The 14,754-nt window shown below is 54.9% G+C and overlaps 7 protein-coding genes across 7 annotated transcripts; 5 read left to right on the forward strand and 2 right to left on the reverse strand.

The window, feature by feature from the left end:
- Positions 1–368: 368 nt before the first annotated feature.
- On the forward strand, positions 369–2,435 carry A1O7_01308 (DNA polymerase kappa subunit; the record flags this gene model as incomplete). Its single annotated transcript, XM_007755346.1, has 1 exon — positions 369–2,435. The coding sequence occupies one exon, from the start codon at positions 369–371 to the stop codon at positions 2,433–2,435; it is 2,067 nt and encodes a 688-aa protein (XP_007753536.1).
- Positions 2,436–3,553: 1,118 nt separating this feature from the next.
- On the reverse strand, positions 3,554–4,652 carry A1O7_01309 (uncharacterized protein; the record flags this gene model as incomplete). The annotated part of the gene is made up of 2 exons (XM_007755347.1): positions 3,554–4,314; positions 4,421–4,652. The coding sequence occupies 2 exons, from the start codon at positions 4,650–4,652 to the stop codon at positions 3,554–3,556; spliced, it is 993 nt and encodes a 330-aa protein (XP_007753537.1).
- Positions 4,653–6,246: 1,594 nt separating this feature from the next.
- On the forward strand, positions 6,247–6,969 carry A1O7_01310 (uncharacterized protein; the record flags this gene model as incomplete). The annotated part of the gene is made up of 1 exon (XM_007755348.1): positions 6,247–6,969. The coding sequence occupies one exon, from the start codon at positions 6,247–6,249 to the stop codon at positions 6,967–6,969; it is 723 nt and encodes a 240-aa protein (XP_007753538.1).
- A 1,258-nt stretch (positions 6,970–8,227) lies between these two features.
- Positions 8,228–9,868, forward strand: A1O7_01311 (uncharacterized protein; the record flags this gene model as incomplete). Its single annotated transcript, XM_007755349.1, has 1 exon — positions 8,228–9,868. The coding sequence occupies one exon, from the start codon at positions 8,228–8,230 to the stop codon at positions 9,866–9,868; it is 1,641 nt and encodes a 546-aa protein (XP_007753539.1).
- A 972-nt stretch (positions 9,869–10,840) lies between these two features.
- A1O7_01312 (uncharacterized protein) lies at positions 10,841–11,363 on the reverse strand. The gene has a single exon (XM_007755350.1). It carries the CDS (start codon positions 11,286–11,288, stop codon positions 10,956–10,958), a length of 333 nt encoding a protein of 110 aa, XP_007753540.1. The 5' UTR covers positions 11,289–11,363; the 3' UTR covers positions 10,841–10,955.
- A 598-nt stretch (positions 11,364–11,961) lies between these two features.
- A1O7_01313 (uncharacterized protein) lies at positions 11,962–12,498 on the forward strand (the record flags this gene model as incomplete). Its single annotated transcript, XM_007755351.1, has 1 exon — positions 11,962–12,498. The coding sequence occupies one exon, from the start codon at positions 11,962–11,964 to the stop codon at positions 12,496–12,498; it is 537 nt and encodes a 178-aa protein (XP_007753541.1).
- A 931-nt stretch (positions 12,499–13,429) lies between these two features.
- A1O7_01314 (actin-like protein 2) lies at positions 13,430–14,733 on the forward strand (the record flags this gene model as incomplete). Its single annotated transcript, XM_007755352.1, has 3 exons — positions 13,430–13,504; positions 13,571–13,714; positions 13,777–14,733. 3 exons carry the CDS (start codon positions 13,430–13,432, stop codon positions 14,731–14,733), a joined length of 1,176 nt encoding a protein of 391 aa, XP_007753542.1.
- Between the last annotated feature and the right edge of the window lie 21 nt (positions 14,734–14,754).

Raw genomic sequence — 14,754 nt, forward strand, 5'->3', positions numbered from 1 at the left:
CAGTTCATGTGCGGCTGGAAGAACATGGTCGACGGATGCAAGTGCACACGGTCTGTCTCTGTGTGGTCATGGCAGGAAGCGGGTGTCGAATGAATGTCAACAAGACATGCGAGATGCACGCTCTGAATGGTTTAGTTAGTTTAGCGTCAAGGGCTCATCATTAACGGCGAGCCTAAGCACCGTTGAATCCCGTGACTGCCCCCGACACGCTCCGCCCACACTGCCACGCCAAGCCAACGCCCCTCATCGCGCCTCCCTGCAAAGTCGCGTCACCCTGACTTTGTGCTGAACACTACGAGCACTGCCCCGACTCCATACCTTTTCGAGGAACACGCCATGTCCACCTCCACCGCGACTTCAGTATTGCCATGACCTCAACTGATACACAGAATGCCTCTTCTCCAGATGTAAACCGAGCAGGCAACAGTGGCGACGATGATGCGAGTCAGACTGAGCCTACGCAGGCAGCGGTGCCCGAAGCATCCCAGCACCACTCCTTAAGGCACCATCTCCTGGGCCCGTCTTTAACAAAGGCTGGGCAAGATGGTGTCGATCAGAAGAAGGTCTCTGAGATCATCTACGAGGCCTCGAAAGGCTCGAAATACTTTAATAACGAGGAGGTCAAAGACAAAACCCTGACGCTGAAGATCGACCGCATCCTCAAGCAGAAGGCCCAACTGGAGAAACTAGACCTGAGGTCAGACCAGCGTCGAGCAGATGACTATATTGCCTCCCTCGAGTTGTCGAGAAACTTGTCACAGTATGTTGTGCACATTGATTGTGACGCATTCTATGCAGCTGTCGAGGAGATCGACCGCCCCGAGTTGAAGACTGTGCCCATGGCTGTTGGCCAGGGTGTACTGACGACATGCAACTACGAAGCTCGCAAATATGGATGCCGCAGCGCCATGGCTGGATTTGTTGCAAAGAAGCTTTGTCCGCAGCTGATATGCCTACCATTGAACTTTGACAAGTACACCGCGAAGGCGAAAGAGGTCAGGGCCATACTAGGCGAATATGACCCACGCTTCGAAAGTGCCAGCATTGACGAGGCGTATTTGAACATCACAGACTACTGCGACGCACATCACATTGACCCAGAAGCTGCAATCGAGCAACTTCGGCACGAGGTCCACGAGAAATGCAAGATCACGATCTCTGCTGGAATCGCACCGAACGCTAAATTGGCCAAAATCTGTTCCAACAAGAACAAACCCAACGGTCATTTTCGCATTCCCAATGATCGAGCTGCCGTCATGTCCTTCATGTCGACTCTTTCTGTCCGCAAGGTCAATGGAGTAGGCCGAGTGTTTGAACGCGAACTTGAAGCCATCGGCATCAAAACATGCGGCGAAATTTATGCTCAGCGAGCTTACTTGGCCAGACTGTTTGGCGAAAAAGCATTTCAATTCCTGATACAGACTTATCTTGGCCTAGGACGAACGGTGGTACAACCTGCAGACGAGTATGAACGGAAGAGTGTCGGTACAGAAAGCACATTCCGAGATATCAGCAGTAAAGAAGACCTCCGTGAGAAGTTACGGCACACTGCGGAAGAGCTAGAAAAAGACATGGCTCGCGTCGAAGTCAAAGGGCGAACACTTGTGCTCAAAGTCAAGCTCCACACGTACGAAGTCTTCACGAGACAATTCGCTCCACCCAAGGCGGTTCATCTCGCAGAAGATCTGTACAACTACAGCGTCCCAATGTTAGCAAAGCTCGAGAAGGAGATACCGGACTTCAGGCTCCGTCTTATGGGGCTGCGTTGTACGCACCTCGTGAGCACGAAGAAAAACACGGGTGATTTCTTCCGTCGGAAAGTTAACACTACGCAAGCTAACGAGAAGCCGACCGATGCTGGCGAATGGGAAGTCTGGCCGGACTCGGAGTTTGAGGACGCAGCACGACAGGAGCGACAAGAGGAGATGGAGGAACTAGAGCGATTGAGCCAGGAACAAGCTCATGACCCAGCCTACGACACCGACATGGAAGACAGATATACTTCTACGGCCGATTGGCACGAACCTTTCGGGCGATACAAATACGGCAGTGAACCCAATTCGCCGGCTTCAGTCGCCAAAGCCGGGCATTTGAGGAATCAAGGTGCAGCACCGTCCGCACACAAGCAGAATGCGACACAACTGTGGGAATGTCCAATCTGCCAACTTCCGCAACCAGCCAACGACCGGGATTTCAACAATCACATTGACCTATGTCTTTCAAGGCAGACGATCAAGGAGGCTGTCGCCGAAACGGACGGGCCTCCTCGCGGGACATCTTCCCGCTTGTCCCCGGCGGTCGTGGTGCCTGGAAGGTCTCGCTTGACGAATACGACAATTAATGGCAAGGCGAAGAGAAAGGCAGCTGGCAGCAGCATATCTGCACCCGGCGAGGTTGACCCAGGCAGGAGGCAGAAGAGATTGTTCTTCACATGAGATGCACGCAGAGAATACCCAGCACCCACCGGAGCCAGCTGTTTACGAGACACGAGAAATGAAAACTTGGTTCACAGTACGTACCGTGTAGAGTTGACGAGCATGGCATATCACAATCAGTCAATGGCCGAGTGAACTGCACAATCAACGCGCGAGGGGGGTTTGTTCGTGGGTCCTTTCGGCGTAGAGGTGACTGCGCCAAATGAACGGAGTTGCAGTCTAACGTAATCTCGGTAATTGTATACACTCCTAGTCGTCCTCGTCATTATCCTCCGCTCCCCTAAAAAGGTACCCCTAAAGAACATGAATATAGAGAAGTTGGCCGTGGAGCTCGGTCCATACTCACACGGAGTAGCATGGGAGTGCGTGAACTGCATAGTACATAAGCGACCAAGCGAATCCTTTCCCATCTACTCCATCCGTGCAGGACCAAGTCTCCTTGACAGCACGACACCACGCGCACGGGATTCCCAAGCTCGTCCGTTCCATCGCCAACAGCCTACGAAGCTTGAAGCTTGAACCTTCAAGCTGCGCGCCCATGCCGTGTATGCCCTCACCCGGAATACTGAGAGACCAGCAATTCTGTACGAACTGACTAGATGAACGCGTGGGTTGGGCCTCGGTCGATGGGTCCCCATCTCGGTTCTCGCTTCGTGGGAAGGGTCTGATTCCAGGGTACGGTCTTTCAATATCAGGACATTGGCCCCAGGTTTTCGCTCATGCTCGTGCTCGTGCGACTATTACGCCGGTAAATTGGACATAGGCCGGCTTGGATTCCATAGCTGGAGGTGGCCGGGGACAGGACTGCTCAGTGGACGTTAAACGCCATTCACTCGGTGCTGGACTTGTACGTAGAGACGTCCTTTCGATGCCCCGGAGCTTCAAAGATCGTGTCTCTGTAGGATCGATCTTGTTCGGCAAGTCAGGTCAAGTAGCACACGCGGATGGATCCTGCACCTTCCGGTATGGTTCTTCTGGTCGTCTGGGCATAAACCCACTAGACTGCACATGGAATCACTGCTGGACGAAGCCAGACGAACGATTGACGAACCCTGGCCTTGACTTTCACAATGCTGAGTAGATTCCAGCCAATCTATTGACGAATTCAGGCCAGCTCATTACCCCCGGCTCGCCCTCGGATCAGCCCCTAGTTCAGCGACAGGAGTCTTGTGCTCAGGCGAGTGATCTAGTTCCGCGATAGACTGGTGATGCAACTCGGCCGGCTCGGCATCGTAAAGCATTCTGTTCTTCGTCTCGTGCGGAAAAGAAGCCCCATGCCCATCGTAGGGAGTTGCAAGTTCCTGGACCTGTGCGTGTATCTGTCTCTGCCTTTGGGTGTGCTTTCTTCTCCTGCGAAAGAACCAGAACAGGATGGCCGCGAGGGCGAGGACCGCGACCGCGACCGCGACGCCGAGGCCGGCTGCTGCACCACTCGAGAGACCGCCTCGCTGCGCGGACGCCGAAGCTATGGACGAGGATGAGGCCGAGGCTGAGGCTGTCGCTGGGGAAGATGTCTGTGTTTGCGAGCCCGAGCCCAGCGACGTGGGGGTCGAGGAATTTGTGGGAGTGGATGTCGCGCTTGCGCTCGGGGTCGTCGCCCGGACGATGCCCGTGGAAAAGGCAGGATCGTCAATCGGCATGATGGATTGGAATCCCCATTTCACGCCCTGCTTGGTCGTGTCGTTGGTGAAGGCCACGATGTTGGTCGCGTTCACGGACAGGTGATAGTCCGAGTACAGCGGGTTGGAGCTGCTGAGCTTGATGTCGAAGGTGCCGTCGCCGTTGGAGGAGAGGATCCATTGGCGTTGGGTGTCCGTCGCGGCCCCGAGGGCCATGCATACGTCCGTGTCGTCCGGGGAGGCGTCGGTCGGTGCCGTTGCTATCAGGGAGTGGTTCGGTCAGCTTTTCGTGTCTCTCTTCCTATATGCACAGAAAAGTACCGTCTTATCGAGGGTCTCGCAACATACTCGACGTTAAATGCATACACTGCGACATGTACGCGCCCGAGCCTGTGATCTGGGCGCGGAAATTCCACCCTCCACCACCTCCTGAGACGGGGAAGATTTGCCATCGCTGTTGCGGCGACGTGAGGTTCGTGGCAAACATGTAGATCGCCGTGTGGCTGTCGCCGACACGCAAAGAGTCGACGCTCGCGTCGTACAGGTCGTTCGAGACCTGATACCAGACATTGGGATCGATGTTGAATTCGTTGGCCATTGTTCACAACGAAGGCGCAAGACGCGCAATGAGCCGTTGATCAACAATTATGACGGACAGAGTCGGATAACGCCTGGGATACGTGCTGTGGTGAGAGAAAGGGCGATGCACAAAGAAGAGAAGGGGAGGTCCCTCGTAGGTCCACGTCGTACGGAGTACGGAACCCACGATCGAGTATTCAGGGCGTCGAGGACAGCTTTGAGTGGAAACGCAAGCAACGGCATCCATAGTTACATAGACGTCCCATAGCAAGGCCCAAGGTTTTGGCTCCATAAAGCCCGCACACGGTTGCTCAAACGCCCATGCCAGGCTAGGCTGGGCTTGACCTTGTCGTCGCCCGTGTGTGAGGCCACCATCGCGAATCGGAGCCTCCAGCCCACTGGCGGAGACGGCCTGAAAAGCGTAATTTTGTGCCAAAGTCGCCTCCATTGTTGAACAGGCTCTCTTTGAAGGGGGCCGAAACGGAACGCAAGGCTATTGTCCATTGGCTCATCTGGAGCTTTGTCGTTTCTGAGACACCCAGCGTGCCTTAGCGCTTGTGTCGGCGGTTCGAGGCGGCAGCAAGGGCTATTGTGGGAAATGTCGGACCCAGTGCTGAGTGCTGGGCAAATGCTCCGTACCTCTGGTACTGCATTCGGATTAGGACTACCACGGACTACACAGTAGGGGCACTGTGTACACAGTACGGAGTAATTACGGAGTATCATCCTGGGTACATGGAGATGCCGTCTGCTCCGACTGGCCAAGCTCCTACTTACCTATGGCACCAGCGGTCATGAGTTTGATTATGATTGCGTACGCGCACTCATACAAAGGCTTGTCTGTATCATGCTCTTCAGCCTTGTCGACGCTAAGTATCCTCCGGCCATCCTTCACACGAAACTGTCGTTTGGATGTCATGGCACTTGCTCAGCCTGGGTGTCAGCTACGAAATCCAGCAACTGATGCTGGATGATCTAGAAAGGCGCGAAATCGTTGGCCACCATTTCGCTTCGCGACACCGCTGGTTGATGGTCCCTGAAACCAGCAATATGAACTTCAACGACACGTTGACGCTCTCATCGAAGAGATTGTTCTACAACTTCTCTGAGTCTGCGCCGACGGCAGCAACCTCAGCGCTGATGGGTGGATGGACATGATAAAAGGAGCTGTATCCGGGTGTTCTTCTGCTGGCGATAGTTACGTGTCCGTCTTTCGGTACCACCGTCCGGTTGGAGATGCTGCATATCCCGAGACTCGGTGTGCCGAACCTCAACACACGAATCGATGGAGTCTAGCTCAGACCCCGTTCAGGCCATTTAGGAGTCTGGTAGATCACCAACCCCCGAGGTGAACCTTCCCCGCAACCGGAGGCGTGGGGTACATGGGCCTCGCATACCCGAGCTTGTGAGGACAGCACTCTGGCAGCCAGTGGGCGAAACGTGGGATCTCGAGATTGGGGAGATCCTTGTCTTCGAGAATGGTCGATATCTGAGATCCCCTTTGCCCGCCTCATCGCCTCCTTCCCTCAACGGGGTGCTACTTGAAGCCGCCGAAAACCCCGAACTGGTCAACTCATTGAAAGAGAATTGGCAAACCGTCTTACTTGTTAGATATGAGCTCCCCCACAGACCGGCCCAGCGGACAATTGCACCTGCTCTTTGTCCGCCATGGAGAGACACAGGACAATATCGACAAGATCCTTCAAGGTCTTCGAGACACTAGCTTAACAGAGAAAGGACTCAGAGAAGGAGAGATTCTCGCAAAGAAGCTGCAGAACCAAAGGATCGATGCCGTTTACCACTCACCTCTGAATCGAATCGTCCAGACAATCCGACCGATCCTCGCCGATCGATCTGATATCCCCGTTCACGCAGATGCTGATCTCACGGGACAGTCGCTTGGTCAACTCGAGGGCGGCTCATACGATACCATTGACATGAGCAATCCCAGAAGCGCGGACGGCCAGCCCGGCGTCGAGCTTTTCGATGACTTTGTAAGACGGCTGAAGAAGGTTTTGGCGGTCATCGTTGGCACCGAATCGCGGCAAGTCGGCGAGCAGGACAGGACGGTCCTGATTGCGACACACGGCGTGGGCATTACCTCGATATTCAAGGCTCTCGAGGCAAGCCCCTCGTGTGAAGGGTTCAACCCCAAACTGGCTGTTCGAGGCCCGGAGGCGTATGAAGTGAGATGGACAGATAGTGATGATGTGGCGAAGCTCGTGGTCCCGCGACCCAGAGACCTGCCCGTCAAGGATGGGTCTCTGGATTGGTCCGCGCTTTCAGGTCAACCGTTTGTGATTGAGCGCTGGGGTAAGAGAGAAAAGGCGTTGTAGGGCTGCGAGGAATTATCAAACCGACAGGCACTTCTGGGACGATGACCTCGACAATCACACTTTCTCACAAGTAGACCTTGAAACATCACGTTCCCCCGCACTGTACCGCATACCGTCCCATGTAAGGTTCGACACTGCCCTTGGTACAGAAAGACGAAGGCCTCGGGTAAGGCGTCGTACCGTTGCGCGTGCCACGAAGCTCAGCTCCCTCGCTGCGTCTTTACGGCCAACATGGAAACACCGATGGTTCGAGGCGGGCATTGGGTATTCTCGGCTGTCATTGATAGGATATCGATCCAAGGAGCTCATGCGTCGAGGTGAGCACAATGAAGCGACTACTTTCTGGCAAGGCTCTCCCATGTCGACAATCAATGGCGCCCTGATCCCAATGAGCCCTACGGTCTGACCATTGCATGTTCCTTGAAGCAAACGCTTGTCGGAGTCATGCAATTGCCCTCCTCGGCTCAGTTGCGGAGGCCGCTTCTGCCGCTATAGAGCAGTATCTTCGCCCGGGCCATGTCTGCCATGCTATCATGCAGAAACAGAGCGGCGGTCCTTCAAGTGATGTGGGGGATGTGACGACAAACGAGCTAAGTGACCAGACGCAGTGGGTTGTGGTGTAGACTGTCGACGAGGCAGTGTCGGCATCAGGTCTCCGTAGTACTCGTAGAAAATGAATCAAGATCCCTCGAGGCTGTTTCACCTCCCACTTCCTGGCGCCATGATCTATCAAACCCTGTCTGCCGTATGATGTGCATATGCCTGCCGACCTACCGAACCTGTTGCAAATCCGGAGTCATGGCTGGAGGTGGCATGTGAAGGTCAACCCACGCTTCGTTTGGCGGCTAAGCCCAGGTGGGAAGACGGGCGTTGACGGTGGGATAGGGGTCCAGTTAGGCGGCTAGGCGTGCTCGCTAGAGCCCCCGTGAGCCCCCACCACCCCGCTAGGCAGGGCCCGTCAAGCGCGCAGATGATGGAATCGCTTGACCTCCACGACGCTGAGAAAATGGTGCAATATCTCCTCGCTTCGTTCCATTTGTTAGTCTGCCCGATTAACGTTGCAGGCAGACACAAGACACCGACCGACACATGTTGCGAAGCCTGCTTAGCCATCCGACCCCTTCCTATCACGCACGCCTCCTGAGTGCTGACCCACCACGCGAACCGCACGCAGCACGGCGCCACGTATCGTTCGGCGAGTGTGTTACCCAGTGACCCCATCTGGTGATACTAGCTGCTTCCCTCAAGTACCGCATGCATGCCACCGTCACCGTCAGACCGGAGCAGCGACTCGTCCGGCGGGGACTTGATATACACGCCTGCTGGGACCGAGTCACCTTTACCTCAGCATCCCTTTTCTCGAGCCTCCGTGCGTCCTGCGAGCCCCTTGCGGTTGACGTCGCTCCCCAAGCCCATCAAGGAAGAATTTCGTGCAGACCGCCAGTACGGCAAAGGGGTGCACTTTGAATCCGATGCCGAACCCGAAGAAGACGGTGAAGACGACGACGAACAAATGGCAGGACGGACAAGCATGCACCGGCCCACGGGACCCGAGTCGCACGAACCCTTGTTAGGAGAAGACAAACAGTCGTTAAGAGGCAGGCCCGCGAGTCCCCATGAAGCCGGCTCAGCACGACTGCCGCCCTCGCGGCGGAGCACGTTCCGCTCGCGGTCGCCCTCATACACGCACTCGGAGGACATGGTGCGGCGAAAATACGTCTACGCCTCGTTCTTCCTCGTGCTGTCGCTCGTGTCGTTTGTCGTCCAGACCGAGACGGCCGTCTACATCCAGCACGAACTGGGTTGGAACAAGGCCTACTGCATGATGTACCTGACGCACGGGTCGTGGATCTTCCTGTGGCCCATCCAGCTCGTCTTCCTGCGCATCCAGAAACGCAAGCTCTCGTGGCCGGCCTTCTGGCGCAGGCACGTCTACCTGGTCCGCAGCACGGCGCAGATGGTGCGCTCGCAGGAACTGCACCAACACCTGTCCAAGTCCCAGACCATGACCTCGCCGTGGCCATACATGATCAAGACCACCGCCTTCATCACCACCTTTCTCACCATGGCCGGCGGTTCGTGGTACGTGGCCGTCAACCTGACCTCCCCGTCCGACCTGACGGCCATCTACAACTGCTCCGCCTTCTTCGCGTACGTGTTCAGCATCATGCTCCTGAACGACAAGCTCCGCTTCGACAAAGCCCTCTCGGTGGGCCTGGCCATCATCGGCGTCCTGGTCGTCGCGTACGGCGACAAGGACGACAGCACGCCCGGGCCGGGCAAATCCAACCCGGGCGCCGAAAAGGGCTTCGGCACCAAACTCGTAGGAAACATCGTCATCGGGATTGGGTCCGTGGCCTACGGCTTCTACGAGGTGCTGTACAAGAAATTCGCATGCCCGCCCGAGGGCACCAGTCCCGGACGGGGCATGATCTTTGCAAACTCCTTCGGCAGCATGGTCGGCCTGTTCACGCTGACCGTGCTCTGGATCCCGATTCCCATTTTGCACTGGACGGGGCTCGAGACGTTCGAATTCCCCAGGGGCCAGGCGGCCTGGCTTCTCTCCATTAGCACGCTTTCCAACGCCATCTTCTCCGGCAGCTTCCTCGTCCTCATGTCGCTCACGTCGCCTGTCCTGTCGTCCGTCGCGGCTCTGCTGACCATTTTCCTCGTCGGCATTACCGACTGGATCATCACGGGCAAACCGTTGAGCGCGGCCGCCTTGTCCGGGTGCGGCCTCATCATCGTGGCCTTTGTCATGTTGAGCTGGGCCACGTATCGGGAAATGAAAATGGACGAGGCAAAGCGCGAGGGCGAGGAGGATAAAGTCTTTGACGATGACGATGAAGACGAGATGCCTGACGATGAAGGGGCCAGCGCGCGTCGAAGAGACAGTTGATTAGATATTAGATACGTGGATGGCTGATTGACAGGCTCTGTCAACGAGGCGTTGTTGTTTTGTTGATATGCATCTTCGGCACAAGCTGGTTCCTGGCTTCTGGGTGCTGGGTGCTGATCGAGCGTTGCTTTGAGGTCCAGATTCAAGGCGACACGGAGGCTAGGCTAGGTTAGAGCTCAAAGCCCGGATCGTCTGCCTCGCGTTGTGCTCGCATATACAGAGTACAGTATGTGCGTGATGCGGCATCTGCGTAGCACATATATATATTTGAACTAAGAATCAGAATACCGAACTAACTACCAACGTCGTGGAAATTAGTGGGATTGGACGATCCAGCAAAGCCTTGAATGCCTTTTCACGGGGTTGCTTTTTACTGCGGTAGGATATTTGACGGAAATAGCCAAAGACGTATATTTCCATGTCCTACAAGAAAGGTGCTACCTGTGTACAGGTCTTTCGCCTTCCATCGGAATGAATTCATTAAGGCCCCCGGATGTGTAGCGTCCGGCGAGCATGCAGATAAAGTCCTACATCGGCCTGAATTGGGGATCGCTTGCTAGGAGCTGCAGACTGGCAGAGATGGCTTTGTCGAAGCCGAGCTGAGCAGTACCCTCGAAGGCTTTGGCCCATAGCTTGACTTCGTTCCTGGCCATGGCTCTGATTTGCGACGCCTCATCTTCTAGTATGTGTGGCATCCCTATTAGAGGAGTCTCCTGGATAACGCCGCGGATGATTTCGAGGAGCCTCTTCTCGACCCTGCGAAGTCCTTCAACTCCAGAAGTGCCCACCCATTGCAACCCGCTCAAGACCGCGTACTGAATGCTCAATGCTGCGAAACGGCGACGTGATACGAGCAGTCAATTCAAGGCCATGTCTCACGGACATGCTTAGCGCATGTATAGCGTGGAGAACAGCTCGGTGGAGAGAATGTCAATTTGTCAATGACAGGAGAAGACCATTAATGATGCTTCGCTAATCGTGTGAGAATAGTCCTTGCGCAAGGCTGTAGTTGGCATCGAGGCGGATATAGGCAAGTCGCAGCAGCGCAGTGGCGGTGAGCCCGAGTGGTCCCTTGAATGACATGGGATCAAGGGTGGAATCTGTAGTCATTTCCCAAGACCGCTGCCAGGCACAAAGAGCATTCTCGAAAGACTTGATGGTTTGTGGCAGCATTAGCCCTGGCCATTGTTGGCGTATTAGGAGGATTTCCTGGAGAATGGCATGGATGAGAAATATAGAGGGCAAGAGAGGACAGGGGCACATCCGTCAATGGTGCTTTGCCGCCTAGCAGATTTCGCAGAATCTCCTGGAACCCTCGATGACCCGAATGACCTCTTAGGCGCCATTGGCTTGCGGTTGACGCTTTCCACCGCTCCGCATCACTTTGAAGAGACAGGTCGACTTCGCCATTCTGGATCATAGGAGGGTGTATTGAAGCAATGCTGTGAATGTTCGACAGCGTGTACGCTGCATACGACGTCCTGCGCCTGTCCTCGAGAGCGATTAGGCCTGCCACGGGGCATTATAAAGCCCTAAGAAAGACGCTGTTTCTTGAGCAGAAGGGCTTCCTCGTAGTGCCATCGAGGCCTTACTTGGGTCGCCATAACGTTGACTCGGCAGCTTGCTTCTGTTCTCGACGGTGAGGCGGTGCTGTTATTGATGTCACCAAAGTCGAAAACCCATTGGCATCAAGCATGTCTGTGCATGTCTTGTCGCCAAGCTCCGCCGTAATCTCACCTATCTCCACGTGACCATTTACCTCCTTATCAGTGCGTTTACCGAGGCTTAGGCTTCGGCTTCGGCCATGATCTTCAATGATCAGGCTGTCCAAAGTACTTCAGACTCATGAGAGATTTCTGAATGGAGCTGCGACCAGACCCTCGAGACCCGGGGGCACACTCTCTTTCGGTCCATCATCTTTGCACGGGCCAAGACTACACTGAATAGAAGGTTGCATCATCTCGAAATCGCATAGAGAATACTCAGATTGTCGGATCTTCTCAGAAAACATACAAACCAGCAACTTTCCTTGCATCAAGTGCACCAGAACAGGAATAGGACCGGGGTCAAGTTCTTACCTCTGCCCTGCTGTCATGGAGATTCACCCGGATTTCAACATACCATGGTGCAAAGCTCTTCTTGAGAAGAACGTAATAGACATGGAGATTCCCACCCAGCGTCGACTTGAACCTGATGATGAAACCTCCAACAGCATGTTCCAGCAAACCCTCTACACTCCATCCGCCATTCGTGCGCAGATCAATTTCAGGCGGCCAGCACTCGAATCCGACTCCATTACCTCCTGGGAAATTTGCAACTTACTGTCCCTCGGCACGGGAGTCGACGGCAAGACAGGTCGAGCACACGGAGGATTTAACGCCCTAGTATTGGACCAGATAACAGGCATGACAGCCGCCGCGATATCAGGTGCTGCGGCCCCGGCGACGGCGACCATGACAGTGGACTATAAGGCGCCGATCAATACGCCGGGTGTCGTGCTCTGTCGTTGCTGGGCGGTGGAAAAGCAGGGAAGGAAGACGTGGCTGAAGGGGAGGATCGAAGACGGAGAAGGAAAGTTGCTCGCGAGCGCGAAGGCGTTGTTCATTGACCCCAAACCAGCGAAATTATAGACTTCACTGCTGGCAAAGCCCGCAAGATTGCATCTGCCTTTGATCGGTCCGCCTCATTGTGAAAGCTGATCGGTGACGGAGTCTTCAAGGCAAACCTTCCAGCGTTAGCCGAACGACTCCCACAGCAACCCAGTGAAAAGCATAAGCAAATGGCAGCGTGGGATGTGCACATCTGTTCCCTGCATTTCTTGATGGGTTGATTCATCAATGCTGGTTTACTCATCCTGGAGGCGTTAGAGAGCCTTGTGGTCTGTACTGCGCCTTATGTCGAGAACTGGTCCGGGTTCGGAAACGGTCAGGACCAGTTGTAGCAGTTGAATCCTTGCCCACATCACACCCACAGGTCGATACGCTTATAGGTGTTGACCTCCTACACGTTCGAGTGCAGGACCACCAATACCTTACCATGTTTCACCTGCCCATGCTTGAGTTCCACAGCATCAGATTGTGGACGATGACACGGGTACCTAGGTAGGTATGTGGTGTTTGAAGTGCGACGACGTGACTAGTATGCGCGGAAGCGTAGGCGAACTGCAGGAAGCGCTCAGTGCCCGTGTCTGTGCCTCCTCCAGAGATAACAGCTCGCTTTTGCTTTTGCTGGCTTGGATATAAAAGGATGTCGGCCTTCAATCAGAGCATGCGGTGCCAACCTCAGCTCACAGTGTGCGACTGTAGTGACGGCCGGACAAGCGATTACATAAACCGCGCTTGGCAACTTTGGTGGGCTGCGCGTGTGCAGGCTGCCCGACCTTGGACTTAGGTTGCGCATGAAAGAAGTGCTCCTCGTGAGCGACGACTACATACCACTGCTGCTATACCACTCCCCTGGAAATTCGACTCCAGCTCTCCTCAAGCACTCGAACTAGAAGACACCAGATTAGCACAATGGCCGAACCTCCCATCGGTGCGACCCCTCGCCCAGTCCTCTCGCATGGAACTCCTGCTGACAGGCACTTTAGTTCTCGATGGAGGTACCGGTTTCCTCAAAGTCGGCTATGCTGCTCAGGTATGTCTGGAAGGGCCTGTGTCCGCCACTGTCGACTACGGAGCGAGCTAAGCAATCACTGTCCAGAACTTCCCAGAACACCAATTTCCATCCATAGTTGGCCGGCCGATTCTACGATCGGAAGAGAAGTCAGGCGACATTGTGGTCAAAGATATCATGTGCGGAGATGAGGCTGCAGCGGCAAGATCAATGCTGCAGATAAGTTATCCTGTACGGTGGACAACTCCTGGGCCAGTCTATCAGTTGGCGCTGACAAGGACATCTGGTGGTAGATGGAGAACGGCATCGTCAAGAAGTGGGACGACATGCAACATCTCTGGGATTTCACTTTCTTCGAGAAATTGAAAATCGACCCGACAGGCCGCAAAATCCTGCTGACCGAACCGCCCATGAATCCGCTGAAGAACCGAGAACAGATGTGCGAGGTCATGTTCGAGCGCTACGGCTTCGGCGGCGTGTACGTGGCCATTCAAGCAGTGCTTGCTTTATATGCGCAAGGTCTATCTTCGGGAGTCGTCGTCGACTCAGGTGACGGTGTCACACATATCGTGCCCGTATACGAGTCAACAGTCCTGAACCATCTCACCCGTCGTCTCGACGTTGCTGGCCGAGACGTAACACGCAACCTTATCGCCCTTCTGCTGAGAAGAGGCTATGCCCTGAACCGGACGGCCGACTTCGAAACGGTGCGTCAAATCAAAGAGAAACTGTGTTACGTTTCGTATGATCTGGCTCTAGACCAGCGCCTGTCGGAAGATACGACTGTGCTGGTCGAGTCATACACGCTCCCAGACGGACGGGTGATTCGAGTCGGTTCCGAACGGTTCGAAGCTCCGGAATGTCTCTTCCAGCCTCACCTGGTCGATGTTGAACAACCAGGCATCGCTGAATTCCTCTTCAACACAATTCAATCCGCCGATGTAGACGTCCGCTCGTCGTTATACAAAGCAATCGTCCTTTCCGGTGGTTCCTCCATGTATCCCGGCCTACCCTCTCGCCTGGAAAAGGAACTCAAACAGCTGTGGCTGACAAGAGTCCTCGGTGGGAACCCAGAGCGATTGAGTAAGTTCAAGGTGAGGATCGAAGACCCGCCTAGACGGAGGCACATGGTGTTCTTGGGAGGTGCGGTCCTGGCCAACATCATGGCGGATAAGGAGAACATGTGGGTTAGCAGGCAGGAGTGGGCAGAGCAGGGGTCGAGAGTGTTAGAAAAGCTGGGACCCAGATAGCAAGACAAAATGATTGACTGC

This window comes from Cladophialophora yegresii, assembly GCF_000585515.1.
Source record: "Cladophialophora yegresii CBS 114405 chromosome Unknown aczIN-supercont1.1, whole genome shotgun sequence".
Taxonomy (NCBI): domain Eukaryota; kingdom Fungi; phylum Ascomycota; class Eurotiomycetes; order Chaetothyriales; family Herpotrichiellaceae; genus Cladophialophora; species Cladophialophora yegresii.

Excerpts from the sequence above, each read along its gene's own strand:
- A1O7_01312 (XM_007755350.1), bottom strand. The coding sequence starts at position 11,288 with ATGATCCAGAATGGCGAAGTCGACCTGTCTCTTCAAAGTGATGCGGAG.